At 41.9% G+C, this 19,120-nt stretch overlaps 2 protein-coding genes across 7 annotated transcripts in view; one reads left to right on the forward strand and one right to left on the reverse strand.

Moving 5' to 3' along the window:
* C10H7orf50 (chromosome 10 C7orf50 homolog) overlaps positions 1-19,120 on the forward strand; it is a 193,823-nt gene that overhangs the window by 82,593 nt on the left and 92,110 nt on the right. The window contains exon 1 of one of the 4 annotated variants that reach the window (XM_037910979.2): positions 3,312-3,594. The exons of the other annotated variants lie outside the window; for them this stretch is intronic. Within the exon in view, the coding sequence (XP_037766907.1) occupies positions 3,484-3,594 (111 nt within the window). The 5' untranslated portion in view covers positions 3,312-3,483. Of the gene's footprint in view, positions 1-3,311; positions 3,595-19,120 lie in introns of those variants that run through there. 4 annotated transcript variants of the gene reach the window in all.
* Positions 1-19,120, reverse strand: part of GPR146 (G protein-coupled receptor 146) — a 66,532-nt gene that overhangs the window by 2,296 nt on the left and 45,116 nt on the right. Inside the window, exon 1 of one of the 3 annotated variants that reach the window (XM_037910976.2) lies at positions 3,210-3,313. The exons of 1 other annotated variant lie outside the window; for it this stretch is intronic. The gene's annotated coding sequence lies outside the window, so the exon portion shown is untranslated. Of the gene's footprint in view, positions 1-750; positions 2,587-3,209; positions 3,314-19,120 lie in introns of those variants that run through there. One more of the 3 variants, XM_037910978.2, reaches the window with a different exon arrangement.

Genomic DNA, 19,120 nt, shown 5'->3' on the forward strand with positions numbered 1-19,120 from the left:
AGTACAATGCATTTGACTATTATTACACAGCACCCTTAATAAACAAGCACATTACAGAGGGAACCAGTAACAAGCTGGAGAAAAATGGAAGGTTTTAAGATTAATTTTAAAAAGTAGAAGTGACATGGAGAATGGACTGTAGAATTCTGTATGGTGGAGTCAGCATAAATAAGAGAGTGATTTCCCCAGCAGAGAATGGTAAGAAGGGAATAGACATGAGGCCAAGATAGATCAGAATGGGAGGTGGGAGCAGGTGGCTATTAGGCCAGTGGTAAGGTGGACCAAGGCCACAAAGAACTTTGAAAACTAAATGTATTTTTAGAGTTGTTTCCAAATAAAGGCGTCAAATCTATGAACACTTAGATACTTTACCCACTGATTTCAGTGGGACTACACATGTAAGTAAAGTTATGTATGTAGTTCAGTGTTTGAAGGATTGGGGCCCAATTTATTAATTGTTACCTTCCTTACGTAGAGGATAATTTCAGAAAAGATAAGTTTTTTTGCAATAGCATTTTCAAATATTCCTTTCTCAGTTTCCACATTTAGCATGATTTAGTTAGCGTTTTGCCCCATTATTAACATTGAAAACTGCAGTTTAATGGAGAGAGATGGCTACTTTTCCACATTGTGTCAAATATTGCACTGTATTACATTTATAATGTATATTTCAAAAATGAATTCATTTCTTATAAATTATGGCAGGAGTAATGCCTTTTCCATAATATTAATTAAAGATTGTTAGCTTACCATGATAAGCCTAATGTGAGTATAATGTAGGAGTTCAGAGAGGCTTGGTGTCCAGCAACTTGAAAGACATCTCTGAGATGCATGTTTCAAGTCTCTACTTTTCCTAACTCATACAGAATATACATAAAAAGGTCCTTATTATTTCCAACATAAAGAAAATACTGAAGTCAGCACTTCAAATAAAATCAAGAAATGTATACATTGACACTAAATACAAATTGTAATGTTATAAGAGCCGAGTATCAGGACAGTCTCACTTCGTTTCAGAAGGGTAAGAATTATTCACCCTTCCTTTTCCTGAATTGCTTGAACTCTTTAAAAGGAACCCTGATCTTTAAACTCTTTAAAAAGGTCCCTGTACACTAGTTTGTCCAGCTACTCCATGCTTAATAAACATAAGGATAACTTTTCTACTAAAACCAGTTTTAATCTAAAAACAAACCTAAACGGAAGCTCTGTTTGCGAAAGTATGGAAATAATCTCCCTCTAACATTGTAAAAATGAAAATAACCATGGCTGTGGTATCAGCACTGGTATTCCCACAGTACTATATTGTTTTTAAGCAGAACTCCCCACTGAAGTACATGGGGAGTTCTGTTTAAAGATTGCTGACGTCTGTCCCACAATGTTGATCTGTATGGGGGTGATCTTATACGTCAAACACACAAAGCGATAGTTAGATGCTCAGCATTAGTTTAAATTCTTTGTTTTTAATGTATGAGAGGGAGAGAGTGTGGGGACACATAAGCACACTTTATAAAAAGAAATAAAAGGGAGACAAGATGAATCAAATGTGTAATAAAGATTTCACAATTGAAATTAATGTCACTAGACAGCATGTTTAATTGAATGAACTGCCTTGGATTGAATTACACAATATGAGTTTTCTAAACACAGTAGGGCCACATTTGGCTCTCAGCTTCACAGGTGTAATTCAATTGAAGTGTCAAAGGAGTTGCACAGCATTTGACTCTGAGTCTGTCAGGTTTAATCCCCATACCTACTGCTGCTGGTTAGTGTATGTGTTTGTATTTCCAATTATCTGTATCGTCATGCTCCTGCAGTAAGAATCAATCCAAAAATAAAATCTTTTCAATTGGGAAAATGAATCTCTTAACTCACTTTTAAGAACTCACTTTTCTCAGAAAACCTTTTTTTTCCCCCTCAGCAGAAGTACAAGGTAAATGTTTAATAATTGTTTAATCCTAGTTTTCCTTCATCAGTGTTTTAAAGTAGTTTTATTTTCCTACCTGATTGTATGTTTTTCCTTTAGTGTGTTCATAAACTACAGCATTACAATGGTATACAGTATCTTAGATTTGTTTAAGTTGTCTCTTAAAGCGTGATATTATCTTTGAAAATCGAAAGCAGTCTAGTTTCTTGTACAGGAAGTGTACACTATTTTAAATATGTTGAAAAAATTGCTGGTGACAGTAACCCCAAGTCAACTCATTACATTTTCAGTGAGTTGGTTCAACTAATTTTGCAGACTGAGAGCTGGACACTGCAAATGGATCCACCCAAGTCTACCCCTGCACCCATGTGGAGCCCCACTGACTGCAGGGGAGCGATGTATAAACATGGGTTTTCCCAGGGAAATCCATTTTGTAGGATCTGACTCTAAGTGGCTAATAGTTATTAATCCAGACTAAATTACATCAGACACAGAATACTTCTCTTTCTATTGTCTCATACTGAAAAGAGTGCCATTTTTATCTCTGCGTTTAATGTTTGGTTCTGCAAATGTTTAAAGATTAACACCATTATGTTTATATCCTTTAAATTAAGTTAAATTTAATGCCATATTTCTATCATAGGAACTGTAGGCAATTTTTTTTTGTCCAGTAATTTTCTTGTGAAATTACAAAACTCTCATTAGAAATGAACATAAATGAACTGATTCTAAAGTCCATTATAAACATACTTTCTGGGGAAATACATAGTTAAAAGATGTCTAAAATACTAGAGAAACTACTTTTTTGAAACAAAAGCACCTGGTTTTTAAGCATGCTTATTATTCACATGAGAAACTACTGTACCTATTGGATATACAACTATAGTGTCCAATCCTGCATTCCTTATTCAGCCAAACCTCCTGATCATTTCAAAAGGAGTTTTGCCTAAGTAAAGACTGTAGGATTGGGTCTTTAGGATGCTTGAAACTGAGTTGTCTCACTTGATAAATCTGAAGCAGTTATTGTTCAATTTTAGATCAAGTCTCATGCATAAGTAAATCCTGTAGTTCCCCCCATACGTTTTATTTTGACTGTCTTCCCCAAATGCCCTCCTCTCCAGCTTCCCTTTTTTACACTAGTATTATATTTTAAATTTAATGCCCAGTTCTTGATTTTATAAAACAACTCCTTACCCACTACTCCTCAATTTCTGCTTGTCTTTCACTTTCTCGTGTCCCCAACTTTATTTCATTAGCTTTGTTGTAAAACATTTTAAACTCTTACCTTCAGTTCATGTTGCACGCTCCTCTGTACTTCAAGGTCCAAACACAGTTGGTAAGTAACATTTCAGAGAAAGGAAGTAGACTCAAAAGGTCTGTCTTGTTCCTCTGTGAAAACATTGTGATCTCCTATCAGCAGAACACATACAGCATGGTATTTTCTGTGCGTGCGTGTGCTGCACTTGTTTTTCCTCTAGTAAATTACTCACAAAGTTTCTGCTTCACTTGGCAAGCTACTGTAGCTCCTCCCTTTCTCTGTTTACAGCCATTTTCAAGAAATGAGAAGCCGTGCTCAAAGGGGAGTGGACTGCTGGATTAAACTGCTAAATTTTAGAGCTTCAGGTTTACTAATAAAGCATACAGGCTCCTGGAGCACTCCGGTTTGTTTGGTATGCAGTCGCATTTGCATTTTTTCTCCCTGTTTAAGAACTTACTTCTTTCTCATTAAATGGAAGATTTAACTGGCTTGGCAACAATTGTTCAAGGATGTATGCTGTGTTTGACTTTGGAAACTATAATTGAGAAATTCAGTTTAAGGTTTTATTTTTGTAGGAGATGAATCCCAGATAGCACAGCATTTCTAAATACAGATTACAAGATACAGAAGTGTCCCTACTACTTACATAAGAACTAGTATGTATTAGGAGTTAATAAGAACAAATTCAGAAAATTTACTTTCAGTTTAGAGATTGAATATATAAAAGACATTGTAGTGAAATGTTAATGTATATTAGTGAATATATAACTGCATATTGCAATGGGTTTTGTGCGGGCATTTATATTCTAATTTTAAAAATTAGGAAATGGAAAAATTAATGTTCTCAAAGCACTTTTAATTCACTTCCCAAGTGTGTGTGTGTGTGTGTACGGACAAGGTGGGTGAGGTAAAATCCCGTTGGTTCCCCTTCTGTTGGTAAGAGAAACAAACTTGTGTATGGATGGATGCATGGACAGACAGACAGGCCTGCCTTAAAACTGAGCATTTCTGAGAGCTGAACTGTGCTGGCTGAACTATGGTTTGGAATTTATCTTGTACTTCATTTTTACTCTAGCTGTTCTTTTGTTTGTATAGAAGCTGCTCAGACAATTAAAATACTTTTCCCAGATGAAGCAAAACAGAAGGATTTACTGCAAAAAAGAAGCTATTATCTGATTTTCAATGCAATTTTAATTGACAGTATCAACCAAAAGCAAAATATTGCTTTACTTTTTGCCTTCACTTACTTTATAGCTGTGCTTCAAATGCTTTGGTTTCCCTTATTGTTATGAGGGATTTATTCATCTGTATAGATTCTCTCTAAGATAGATAGATAAACAGGCTTTCAAACAGTGATATTTTATAGTTTGATTATTTTTCATTTGACTTTAAAAAAAAAAAAGCTTCAGCCATGAGACACTGGAATTTTTGCTGTGTAAACTCCTAACCTTTTGTCTAGAAAATAATCTTTTGCTTAAACTGTAGATTTATCATATATGTGTGAAATAGTTAAGTAAACCAGGCTGTATGAGCTTTGATAACTCATATTCACAAGTTAAAATATTGACTGTCAGTCACCTCTAATCAGTAAATTAATCACATGTACTTTTAGGTCTAGGACTCTTGCACATTACTACCTGATCCTGCATTATTTGGAGGTCTCTAAACTCCTGTTGGCTTTATAGAGATTGAAAAGAATATTGTATAATGGGAGTGAAGGTGCATAGCACCTTACTGGACTGTATAGAATTTCTTCAGATCAGGCTTGAGATAACTGGAAAAAATTGTCAGAAGTGTTGCATTGATACTGTAACCCTAGCTTGATAGTTAATCAAGTGTTTGTATAGCACTTTGAAAATGTAAGTGCTAAGTGTTATTGATTATAATTATGGGTGCTTTTCCCCCAGCATTACCAGTCACTAGTCCAGTGGTTCCCAAGCATTTCATGCCACACCCTTCTTTGAGCTGAGGGTGGTGGTGTGGTTGAGTGCTGTCCCTGAGGGGAGGGAGGTGCAGAGCAAGCATGTCCCGCACTCGCCCCTCTGTGGCCACTCACTCAAATTTGGTGTAGCCAACTCCTCTCAGGGTGGCTGGGCGAAACCTGAGAAGTGCCACAACTCCTGTGCACCAAGGGCCAGAGGGGGAGCCGAGCTCAGCCAGTCACATGGGACAGGAGCTGCTTCAACTGGAACGGCGTTTTGTTGGTCAAAGCAGGACAGTCTCCTGATCTTCCTGGCACCCTTTCATGACCTCTGCTGGGGGCATGACCCACAGTTGGAAAACGCTGCACTAGTCACTTTTACTTTTGAAAATAAAAGTTTTACCCCTGAAGGAGAGAAGGCAGTGATTACCGTGGGTGCCACTATTGCCAGGTTGATAACCAGGAATCTCTGGAATGTTTATTTTATGCTTGTGCCATAGGGATTAACAGAATAACAGTTTAATGATGTATAAGAAGGAATGGCTTAAAACTATATGGAAATATCTATACTCGATAAAACACTTTGTAACAGTAAGGACAATGAGGCCCTAGAACAGCGGTCGGCAACCTTTTAGAAGTGGTGTGCTGAGTCTTCATTTATTCACTTTAATTTAAGGTTTCATGTGCCAGTAATACATTTTAACGTTTTTTAGAAGGTCTCTCTCTATAAGTCTATATATTATATCACTAAACTATTGTCGTATGTAAACAAGGTTTTCAAAATGTTTAAGAAGCTTCATTTAAAATTAAATTAAATCGCTGATCTTACGCCGCCGGCCCGCTCAGCCTGTTGCCAGCATGGGGTTCCATTCACTGGGACCCCAGACCGGCAGTGAGCTGAGCGGGGCCGGCGGCCGGGACCCCAGACCGGCAGTGGGCTGAGCGGGGCCGGTGGCCGGGACCCCAGACCGGCAGTGGGCTGAGCGGGGCTGGCGGCCGGGACCCCAGATCGGCAGTGGGCTGAGCGGCTCAGCCCGCTGCCACTCAGCCCGCTGTTGGTCTGGGGTTCCGTCCACTGGCTCCTGCCAGCCAGGGTCCTGGCTGCCGGCCCCACTTAGCCTGCTGCTGGTCTGGAATCCCAGCCCTGTCCGCATAGAGTAGGTACCTACCTTCTCCCTGGTTCTAGCCATTCTCTTCCTCTCTCTGCACTGAGACGAGGGTGGGAGTGTGCTGAGAACAGGGCTGGGGGTGCAGGGTCTGGCCAGGAGCTAGAATGAGGGAGGGGGCTCAGGGTTGGGGCAGGAGGTTTGGGTGTGGAGCGCTTACCTGGGCAGCTCCGATTTGATGCGAGGGGTGCAGGTGGGAATGGGGGGCGGGGGGGTGCAGGAGCTCCCGTTTGGTGCTCAGGGTGGGAGTGGGGATGTGGGGGGTGCAAGAGTCAGGGCATGGGGTGTGGGGGGGCTGGGTATGTGTGGGGGGTGCCGGAGTTAGGGCTGGGGTTGTGGGAGGGGGGTGCAGGGGTGAGGGCAGAGGGCTGGGTGTGTATGAGGGAGGTGCAGGGGTCAGGGCAGAGGGCTGGGGTGTGTGGAGGGGTGCAGGGGGTCAGGGCTGGGGGGTGTGGGCTGGGGTCATGGGGGTGCTCCCAGCCCCCTGCCCCTGAGTGGCTCACGGCAGGGGGCTGGAGGGGCTATGCCCTGATTCCACCCTCTTCCCCAAGGTCCCCGGAGCAGAGAGTGCTCTGCGGCTCCGCTTTTACCTCTCCCCCTCCGTAGCAAGGGCCATGGCTGCAGGGAGGGAGAGAAGGAGGGGCAGGAACCCAGTACGCTGGGGGAAGAGGCGGGGGAAGCTTGCCTGCCCTGCAAGGAGAGAGCGGTGGACGGGGGGGGGGGGGGGGGGGGGGGGGGCGGAAAAGAGAGGGCCGGGCCAGGCAGGATTTTTAGTGGCACACTGCTGTCTGCCCGGGTCCAGCAGACAGCAGCGTGCCATTAAAAATTGGCTCGCATGCCATGTTTGGTGTGCCATAGGTTGCTGACCCCTGCCCTAGAAGCACAGATAAAATGCCTTCAGCATTAGTGCAGAGGAGAATCTTGCTTGATGCAGGGTGTTGGGCTGAGTAACCCAAGAGGCCTCTTCCAACCCTGTAATTTATGATTATATGGTGCAGCTGGTGACCAGTTTGACTGGTGAGGTACTTGTAATTGTTTGTATGATATAAGGCTGGTGGTGTAAGGTAATGAATTGAGTGCAGTATGAGAGAAGCAACGAACAAGTGACTCGTTCACAAAATACTACTGAATCTAATAATAGGTTTCAAAAATACAAGCGAAAAGGCCAGAGTTGGCCACAAGGTGGAACAGAGTAATTTCTCCACAACTCTTGCAATCATAACTTATTTTGGCCCAATCTTGAGAAATGCTGAGCACCTTCAATTCACTGGTAAGACCTCATATGGAATAATGTGTACAATTTTGGTCAGTCATGTTCAAAAAAGACAAAATTAAATTGGAACAGGTGCAGAGAAGAGCTAGTAGGATGATTAGGAGAATAGGACGGCCTATCCTACGAGAGGAGACTGGAAGAGCTTGGTTTGTTTAGTCTAGCAAAATTAAGGCTGAGAGGGGATATGATTGCTCTCGATAAATACATTGGGGGGAGGGGGGAAATACCATGGGAGGGTGAAGAGCTGTTTAAGCTAAAGGACAATGTTGACACAAGAATGCACGGATATAAAGTGGCCATGAAGAAATTCAGGCTGGAAATTAATATGTTTCTAACCATCAGAGGAGTAAGGTTCTGGAACAGCCTCCCAGTAGGAGTTGTGGAGGCAAACAACTTAACTAATTTAAAGAGAGAGCTGGACAAACTTATGAGTGTGACTGTATGACGGAGTTGCTTGTGATGTTAGGAGGGAGGACTCAGTAGCCTGGGGGCTCACTTCCAGTTTGTTTTATGTTCCTAAATGTTCATGATTCAGGGTTACAGCTGGCCACCAGCAAGGGTCAGGAAGAGATTCCCACTTCTCCCACCATGCATGCATGTTTGTTTTTAAATCTCCTTCCTCTGAAGCATCAGGTTGGCATCCGCTGGAGATGGGACATTGGTCAGGGTGGACCAGGGCTCTGAGCTAGCACCAAGCATTCTCTTTGGCTGGTTCTTGCTCACATGCTCAGTGTCTGATAGCCAAATGTGTAATTGGGAAGGAATTTTCCCCTAATTCAGATTAGCAGTTACTTTGTTTTGTTTTCTTTTCTTTTTTCACCTTCCTTTGCAGCATGAGGGTGCAGGTCACTTGCCAGGCTTATCTGGATATATCTCACTTAATCATTTCCCAGCCATTGTGGGGTCCTCAGGTACTGGTGCACCTCGGTCCTGTAGCAAAGAATAGTCTAGTCTCCTGTGGGCTGTAATACATTGGTCTAATATCTGTTGTTGTGTTTCGTGTGTGGGTGCTGGGGGGTGTTGGTGGTCTGTGATATACAGAAGGTCAAACTAGGTGATCTGGTGGTTCCCTTCTGGCTGTAAATTATGAGACTGACTGCGTGACACTTATTTTTATAAAAAAAAGTAAAGCTTCCAAATTGTATATATAGCTAATATTTGCAACCTTTTGTTTCTGTTACTGTGACATTTGTCTCCTCTCCCCCAGTTGTGTTGCGCCTCCTTGTCCTTATTTAGATTGTCAGCTCTCTGGGAGTTTATATATGAACAGGGCCAGGCAAATGAGGCTCCAATCATGACTGGGTCTTGTGAAGACATTCCTATAACTATTTGGTAGAGAGAAAAACCATAATCTATAAATGATGACAGGGGTTTTTCAAGATGAGCATTCCTGCTGAGTGTTCTCTGTAACACTGCAGTGTGTCTGACTCCAAAAATGATGAAAAGTATCTCTGAGTTTGTTTTATTCAGAAATGAATACCCATCAGAGGATATATTCGCTTTCTTCTTTCTCTTTTATTCTTTCTTTGGTCTGTTTCTCTCTCCTCCTCTTGCCCCTCCCCATTCTTTTAAACTAAAATACGAGAACATTTCAGATAAGCTCAGTAAAATGGAAGATTGCTTACAGGGAGAAAGACAAAAGGATTGATTAGTTTGGAAACCACAATAACGACTGCCAAAGGGCATGTTGCCAATTAAACTGCATTATCTCTGGGATTAACTGACAATGTGGTAGCAAACAGTAATCTGGAAAATCTTGAGAACTAAGCAGGGTTGGCAATTGCCCAGGAAAAACTAGTTTAGGACATGGTGCTGGTAAATATCCGCTTAAACCGGGAAACAGAAAAATAATTGCATCAGTGTCCAGCAAATTCTGCAAGCATCGAATGAATCTGTTCAAACTTTGGATACATCCATTCAAAACTGAGGAACAGGCTCAATCTGTCCACTACGTCAAAGCTGGTCTTCCGCTACAGAATGCTGCATGGCCAAATGGACCTGAATTGGCGGTCTGCAACCCTGCATGCCTCTGATTGCTTAGTGCTTCGAGCCTACAATTCTGCATTATTGTCATTTTCACATAATGAGATGTTTTTGACTTTTATTCATATAATATTGAAAACTGAAATATGAGTCATGACAGGCATAACTTCACTGAGAAAACATCATACCAAAATGTAAGCGGACATTCCGATATTCAGGATTATAATTACATATATTACTATTACACCCACTGCAGTTTTACTTTTTATTTTACAGTCCTAAATTAATCTAGGAATCTACTGCCTTATGTAACCACAATTTGAATATGTAACTAAAACTTAGTGTGGTGTTCGTTAATGAAACAATTTTAAAAACAGAAAATGCCTTAAAATGGGACTAACTCGTTTTTCCCAAGGCAGTAAAAACCATGATTTTACCTGCTAAAACCACCATATCATGCCGTCCCTAAAACTAAGCCAGGCCATAGGCCAAGTGCACATTTTGGGAGTTCCTGCCACCTGTGGAACCCCCAATTTTATTGACCACTGAAGATCAGACCCCTTCGGTTTTTAAATGATATCAGAATAGAAGTCTTAAACTGTAGGGGCTCCCATATCTTGCTTCGCCAAGACTCCACAGTTCCTTTACCTAGCTCTGGGTCAATAAAGACCCAATATTTCATGAGTAAAAAACGGAGAAGACAACATGATTGAACGGATACAATTCTGATCTCTTTCTGACTGCTGAGATCAAATATTTGGCAACCCACTCAACTTAAGGGCGCATATGGGAAAGTAGATTTCTGTTAATGGGATTTACTCAAGTGGCCTAGGCTAGAAAAAAAAGTGAGATCCTTACTTAAGAGCTTCTTCCTAAAGGAAGGCACTGCAGCCTCTGCTCCTTTTTTCCCAGAAGGGTGTGGGGGAAATTATGTATTTTGGAACAGAAGAACACAAGTCCTGTGTATTTTTGTTTCTTATATTTTTCCTTTCAGCAAAGAAACCCATGAAAGGAGAGCAGGGACAGGAAAAAGCCACTAGGTAGATCTGGTGAGATTCCTGCAAAGCATGCCTTCAGGAGGAGATGGGAGGGCTGTTTGAATTGTCTGGCAATGAGACATCCCAACATTATGGATCTGGGGAGCTGTGGGGAAAGGTCCCAAATCCATGGCAGTAGAAGTCATCCAGTAGGGACATCTGCTCTCCAAATGACTCTGCTGGCAATTTATTTATTTACTTACATACTACTTGTCAATATGGCTCCTGCAGGGCTTACGCTACCATTGGCAGCATCCCTTTGCAGCTGCTCAGTAGCAGCAGAGGTGATTCTGTATGAGTTAACTCCAACACACACCATTATGTTTTATTAACTTAGCCATTGGCTGAGTAGGAGATGGCGTCAAGGAGTCCCCTCTCTCCCCCAGGTAACGTGGGGTGGGAAGGAGGCAGGGAGAGCACGGGGGGGCCCTGGGCTGAGGGCAGGGCAGGGAGGAGACGTGGGGAGGTCACGTGTCCTCCCCTTCAGCTGGTACCCACCCCAGTATGGCAGGGCACCAGTCATCTATACTTTTCTGATTTGGTTTTAACACCAAAACTCAATGGAGCCTCAATGTGGGGAGGTGACTGCCCCTCTTTTCCCATTCAGAATGTCTGAGAGGTGTTTTCCTCCCCGTCTCCCCCATAGAGAAGAGCACAGTCCTGACTTGAATGCCTCGTATGCATTTTTGCATTTATGCATTATGCATTTATGACATTTTTGCAATGTAACAATTTTTTGCAGCAAAACTGGAGATCCTTGGGGTTTATTTTTGTACAAATCTAAAGAAATAACATAAATAATACAAGTTAAACAAAAGCCGTATCCATTAAAGTAAGCAATCTTTGCACAGTGAATACAGATACCCATCCAACAAGTCTGAACTTACTTAGTATGTGGAAATGGAAAAATATTTTTTATTATACACAAAGATTTATTGGATTTTATTTTCAAAAAACTGTCTTAAGGAAAACAAAGTATTGTCAAGTATTCGTCACTTCTGTAGTACTTATTTCCACACTCTATAGTCCAGCATAATTTATATCTTAAATAGTAATAATAACTAGAAGCAGTGTAGAGCAAGAAAACTAAACACACTTCACATGATGATGACTTACACAATAGCCTTTCCCAAAATAGGAAAACGTGGAACGCAAGAAGTGACAATTTAAATGTCAACATTGTTGATTACTTCGCTCATGATCATTTAACATGAATATCCAGTCATTGTCGTCATACTACCATCCCAATCCACCTGCCATCCCTTTTTGGGTGCAGCTTTTTCCCCAAACAAACAATTTCTGCAATGCAGTTACTCATTGTCAGTCCAAAATTCTGCAGTACATTGAAAAAGAAAAAGTTGAGGCAACATAAAATGAATTTACTTTACTATCAAGGTGAATAACATGAAGGTTGCTGCATATGTTGTAGTATTCATTTTCATATTTGGGTCAGTAAAGACTTCCATTTTAAAATTTAAATGGACCCACTCCAGAATTTCTTGTGTGCTACACCAGTATGTCACAAACTGTTTGCTGTGGAGCACTCCACACCTTCAACCTTAAAATACATGCACATGAAATTCAAAGCTGAACATAAATTGAAGTTTCTTTTAATATGAAACACTGTGAACCTATAGACCTAACAAAGAACCAGAGAAAGATAAGTAACCTTGAAAAGAATTCGTTCTATAATGATGTGTTTAGCAATAACTTCAACAGACTTAACCCTGTTGATGAATTTGGCCTATTATATGAAATGGAAGTATTTAGTCAAACAGTTTACTCTGATGTCTTGAAAATAATGCACCATTTGGGTCATGACCTACCAAAAAACCAGAATCTTATTCTATGTATCAGTCATTGGGACCATTTGTTATCTGATGGACATTTAAACTAACGCAGTTTTCAGCTCGTCCTGCAAACTCTTGCAGCCCACAGAATACCAATGCATAGAGCAGTTGTGATTGTCTTAAAGAGAAAATATTTTACATTTTATGAAGCCAAAACCAAAATAAGAATGGGAATGGGTACATCAAGATCACAAGATACAAAGAAATACTAAGGTACTATTTGTGAAAGCACAGAAAGCCACAAGACATTTCACGATTATAGCCCTGAAATGTTTTCATTTCATCTGTGAAAGGAAGCTGTGAAAGGAATCCTGTCCATATAAAATATACCATTCACACCTTCTTTTATGGGGCAGCACAAGTAGCCGGATTTCAGAATCTCCATCATACTTAAGAGTTACTTGTTGAGCAGGGGCAGCAGGTTTGTATAATTTTTGGTGGTGCCCAGAATGGGTCCCAAGTCCTGCCTGCCGCACCAAGTCCCCCCCGCCCCAACACTTACCTAAGGCTCTGGGAGGGAGTTTGGGTGCAGAAGGGGTACGGGCTCTGGGAGGGAGTTTGGGTATGGGAGGGGTGCAGGCTCTAGGAGGGTGTTTGGGCGTGGGGTGCAGGAGGGGGTGCAGGCTCTGGGAGGGAGTTTGGGTACGGGAGGGGGTTTGGGGTTCAGGCTCTGGGAGGGAGTTTGGGTGCGGGAGGGGGTTTGGGGTTCAGGCTCTGGTAGGAGGGAGTTTGGGTGCAGGAGGGGTGAGGGGTCGGGCTCTGGTGGGAGGGAATTTGGTGCTGGATGGGGCTCTGGGCTTGGGCAGGCGGTTTGGGTGCAGGAAGAGGTGCGGGGTGCAGGCTCTGGGCTGGGGCAGGGGTGCGGGAGGGAGTGAGGGGTGCGGTGCTTACCAGAGTGACCAGCACACATCCCTCTCTGGGTGAGGGGGCGCAGGAGGTCTCCACACTCGCTGCTGCCCGCAGGCACCGCCCCCTTAGCTCCAATTGGCCGCAGTTCCTAGCCAATGGGAGCTGCAGAGTCAACAGTCAGGGCGGGGCAGCGCGCAGACACACACCCTCCCCAGGGGCCAGAGGGCCGTGCCGTGCCGTGCCAGCCACTTCCGGGAGTGGTGTGGAGCGAGGGTGGACAGGAAGCCACCTTAGGCCCGCTACGCTGCCAGTGGTGGTGGCGGCGGCCAGCGCCCTCAGGCCTTTTTAAATTGCTTGGGGGCAGCAGTCAGGGCCGAGAGACACTCCAGGCGGGGCGCGCAGGGGCAGCAGGCAGGGCTGAGGGAAAGACCCGGCCCCGAACACTGGTGGAGACGGGCCCCTGTGCTCTGAATATTCCTGGAGCACAGGCACCATGGGCCCATATAACTCGCCGCCCCTGTTGTTGAGTTTCCCTGCTGTATGGAGCATATGTTAACTTCACAATATCCTTCTGGCCCATTTAAATCAACATTGCTGCATTAAAGCAGCTCAACCCCTTGCAATCGAAGTTGACAAAAATGACTTCTATCCTGGATAGTATGGGCCAGATTCAACCCTAGTGTGAGAAGCAGCAGGTCCAATGATTCTAGTGAAAGTACAACAGAATTAAATTTAACCCCGTGACTTGGGCATGGAGGAAACTACAGTTCTTCCTTAATACAATCTCCATTTTGTTAGATTCACCTGTGCTTAGAATTTGAGACAGGGAACACTGATGAAACTTGGCATTATTAAGCCATTCCCAGTAGCTGTTCTGCTGCCAGTTACAAAAACTGACAGGAGGTGCAGAAGGCGGTTTTCCTGAAATTGAGCCACTTCCTATCGCTAAAGTGAGGTAAAGCTGACTTGGTGACTTATTAGAGTGCATTACACTGGCTCCATAGGAAACTCCTGTTGTGAAATAGACTCATTCTCCAGCCTCAGCCTGCAAGGACGCAGTACTGAATAAAGGTTTCCAGGAAATGCACCAATACAAACAGTATTTGTTTTCCACATAATGGGTATAGAAATTGGTAGGTAACCGGTTTGATTTGGTTTAAGGTCTGGAAGGAAAATTCAGCTGCTGGCTGAACAAGCAGAATACCAAGGATGACATGACTCTAAAATGTACCATGTCTGTTGTATATAAAATCATTGTCCTGTTAGTTGTCAGAGAAAGTCTGAGCGTTTTGTTTAGGGTTTTCGTTTTTGGACACTGAGTGATCTTTAATTTTGCCAGGTATCTAGACTATAGATATCGTTAGCTGCCATTATGAGGTCAGTTGTGAATTTATTTATTTCACGTTATAATTCCAGCTGTGACTGAATACTATTTTAATTTATTTAATTTGAATATTTTGGGAACAGGGTAACATTTTAAAGCACATGCAAAAATAGCCGTTATTTTGTAAACTGTTTTGGGCCAGGGACTTTTGTTTTACTGGTTTCAGAGTGGTTGCCATGTTTAGTCTGTATTGGCAAAAAGAATGAGGAGTACTTGTGGCACCTTAGAGACTAACACATTTATTTGAGCATAAGCTTTTGTGGGCTAAAACCGACATGCATTCGATGAAGTGGGTTTTAGCCCACGGAAGCTTATGCTCAAATAAATGTGTTAGTCTCTAAGGTGCCACAAGTACTCCTCATTCTTTTTGTTGTTTTACTGTGAGCTTGATCCAAAACCCATTGAAGTCAGTGGGAGGACTCTTACTGATGTGAGTGAGCTTTGGATCAGGCTCTATATGCCTTTGTCTACCTGGATGGAATCCAGCCTGTTCTTCTTGTAATATTTTATCCACTGCTACCTTTATTCTATTCAGCATGACAGTAGGTAGCTAACAGTGAACTGATAAAAAGAAAAGGAGTACTTGTGGCACCTTAGAGACTAACCAATTTGTTTGAGCATAAGCTTTCGTGAGCTACAGCTAATGCATCCGATGAAGTGAGCTGTAGCTCACGAAAGGTTATGCTCAAATAAATTGGTTGGTTTCTAAGGTGCCACAAGTACTCCTTTTCTTTTTGCGAATACAGACTAACACGGCTGCTACTCTGAAACCAGTGAACTGATATTTACTCTTTGATAGATCATCAAAAAAGTTACAGCTCGGCAAAATCCCATCTGTCACAGATCCTACAGATTGCCCCTTCCTGGACACTCAGGGGAGGTGAATCCAAGCCTCTGCCATTCCAAATCCCCAGGGTATTTCAGCCACTGCCCCAATGTCAGGGTCTCTAAGCACAATCTCAGAGTGCAGTCCTTCTATCTGGCATCATTCTTGAGTGTTGGAACCGGCTGTCCAGCCACCTAGCCTCTCTGGGGATAGCACTGACCCTGCAGACACACTGCCCTCCCAGAACTCCACCCCAAAAGTGTGAAACAATCTAGTTTACTATTGAACTCTCTCAGGGGCATGCAAGAATTGTGAAGCAGTCCACACACACACACACACACACACACACACACTTTGTACAATCTAATATATTTATGCTTTTATATTTAATCATGTAAAGCACAGAAGAATACAGATCAGACAAAACAATAAAAACATCTTATACACAATGTTCCTCATTAGCTTACCCTTCCCTTGGGACTCCCGGGGGAGGGGGAGGCAGAGATCATCTGTATTCCTGCAGGCAGGCAAGCAGGGTCCTCCACTCCCTTGCCTACCCAGCCCCCTGCAAGCAGCCTCCCTCATCTTAATCAGTTGAAAAATGGCCCTTGCTCCCAGTGCTGTGCTTTTATACACTGCTGCTGGGGTTACCTGCTTCTTTTGTTGTGCCTTTTGGTAATTTTCCACTGTTCTCAACCCTCCTCTCCTTTCAGGCAAGAGGAGGATGTGTCTTTTCCCCGCTAGAGCAAACCCATTGTCCGAAGGTGTTTAACTTTGAATAGCCCATCACTGAGTGCTGATCACTCACCATCGTCTCTGAACCTGGCAGAGAGATGACACAATTCTGGGGGATCCACATACATATAGGCTTTCTATTAGGGCTGTCTATTAATTGCAGTTAACTCATGTGATTAACTCAAAAAAATTAATCGTGATTAATCGGAGTTTTAATTGCACTGTTGAACAACAGAATACCAATTAAAATTTATTAAATATTTTGGATGTTTTTCTACATTTTCATATATATTGTATTCTGTGTTGTAACTGAAATCAAAGTGTATATTATTTTTATTACAAATATTTGCACTATAAAAATGATAAACAAAAGAAATAGTATTTTTCAGTTCACCTCATACAAGTACTGTACTGCAATCTCTTTGTCATAAAATTGCAATTTACAAATGTAGGGTTTTTTTGTTACATAACTGCACTCAAAAACAAAACAATGTAAAAACTTCAGAGCCTACAAGTCCACTCAGTCCTACTTCTTGTTCAGCCAATCGCTAAGACAAACAAGTTTGTTTACATTTACAGGATATAATACTGCCCTCTTCTTATTTACAGTGTCACCAGAAAGTGAGAACAGGCATTTGCATGGCACTTCTGTAGCCGGCATTGTAAGGTATTCAGGCCCCTTCATGCTTTGGCCACCATTCCAGAAGACATGCTTCCATGCTGATGACGCTCGTTAAAAAAAAAATGCTTTAATTAAATTTGTGACTGAACGATTTGGGGGAGAATTGTATGTCCCCTGCTCCGTTTTACCTGCACTCTGCCATATATTTCATGTTATGGCAGTCTTAGATGATGTCCCAGCACATTTTGTTCTTTTAAAGAACACTTTCACTGCAGATTTGACAACGCAAAGAAGGTACCAATGTGAGATTTCTAAAGATCGCTACAGCACTTGACCTCAAGCTTTAAGAATTTGAAGTGCCTTCCAAAATGTGAGAGGGATGAGATGTGCAGCATGCTTTCAGAAGTCTTAAAAAAGTAACACTCCGATGCGGAAACTACAGAACCTGAAACACCAAAAAAGAAAAATCAACCTTCTGCTGGTGGCGTCTGACTCAAGATAATGAAACTGAACACGCATTGGTCCGCACTGCTTTGGATTGTTATCGAGCAGAACCTGTCATCAGTGTGGACGCATGTCCCCTGGAATGGTGGTTGAAGCGAAGGGACATATGAATCCTTAGCACATCTGGCACATAAATATCTTGCGACACTGGCTACAACAATGCCCTGAGAATGCCGGTTCTCACTTTCAGGTGACATTGTAAACAAGAAGCAGGCAGCATTATTTCCTGCAAATTATTTCCTCCAAACAAACTTATTTGTCTGAGCAATTGGCTGAACAAGAGGTAGGACTGAGTGGACTTGTAGGCTCCAAAATTTTACATGGTTTTATTTTTGAATGCAGTTTTATTGTACATAATTCTACATTTGTAAGTTCAACTTTCATGATAAAGAGATTGCACTACAGTACTTGTATTAGGTGAATTGAAAAATACTATTTCTTTTGTTTTTTTACAGTTCAAATACTTGTAATAAAAATAAATATAAAGTGAGTACTGTATACTTTGTATTGTGTTGTAATTGAAATCAATATATTTGAAAATGTAAAAAACATCCAAAACATCTGTTATTGCTAAACGGTGCGATTAATTTTTTTAATCACTTGACAGCCGTACTTTCCATATTACAATGTCATAAAATCATCTATAATTAAGAAGTGGTACAGACAGAACCCCAGTTCATCACACCATTTTAATCAACGTTATAGATTTTAAGATAGTGTTCATTAGTGTCCAGAGAGAGACCCTGTGGAATATTGCTAGAAGCTATGGGACACCACACAAGCTGATCAACATAAGAAGGAGTATATATGACAGAAGTAGATGCACAGTAAGATCAGATACAGGCCTGGCTGAGTGGTTTGATATTGTGACTGGAGTTAGACAAGCGTGTTCGTTATCAACAGTCCTCTTGGCATTAACAATAGACTAGGTGATCAAGTGGTCAACAAAAGGCATTGTGGACAGTGTCAAATGGCTTAGCGAAGATGAGTTATACAACCTTGACTTTGCCGACAGTATTGCTTTACTAAGTATGACATGGAACAACATAGGGCCCTTACATCTAAGGTAGAATAGGAAGCAGCAAAAATTGGACTGAAGGGAAAAGCTGAGAAAAAACAAGATTATGAAGATAGGAAACTGGACCACAGATGGAAAGGTGTACATGGCTGGAATAGAAATCGAACAGATAGAAGAATTCTGCTATCTGGGGAGTGTGATGACATTTGAAGGTGTCTGCAATACAGATATTCATTTGAGATTAGGAAAAGCAAACACCACTTTGGAAGGATGGACAACATCTGGTCAAACAAAGGTCTCTACACCAAACTAGCAATCCGACTACACCATAAGGTTCTACTGAGCAAGCTACTGTACAGAGCAGAGACTAGTCAAATTTTCCTATAAGTATTTTTGTGCTTTCTTGAATGCCACCCCATATGCGTAGGAAAAGCTTTCCATAAAAATCCAGAAAGCCACTACATTTTTCTCCTTCAGATTTTTTTGAAAAACTCAGCTGTGCTGGGATGGCTACAAAACATTTGATAATGGCTAGGCAGTTGCTGTGCTAAGACCACTACTTATTATATTAATTGTCTCACTGTTACCTTGTTCTCTATCCATCTGTCTGTTGTGTGTTTCGTTTGTCTCTCCTCGTATATTTAAACTGCAAGATTTTGGGGCAGGGACCTCTCCGTTGTTTGTTTACAGTGCCTAGCACAAAGGGGCCATAAACCCTGACTGATGCTTCTACATACTACCCCAATACAATATAATAATGAAATGATCAG

This window comes from Chelonia mydas, chromosome 10 (assembly GCF_015237465.2).
Source record: "Chelonia mydas isolate rCheMyd1 chromosome 10, rCheMyd1.pri.v2, whole genome shotgun sequence".
NCBI lineage: Eukaryota > Metazoa > Chordata > Testudines > Cheloniidae > Chelonia > Chelonia mydas.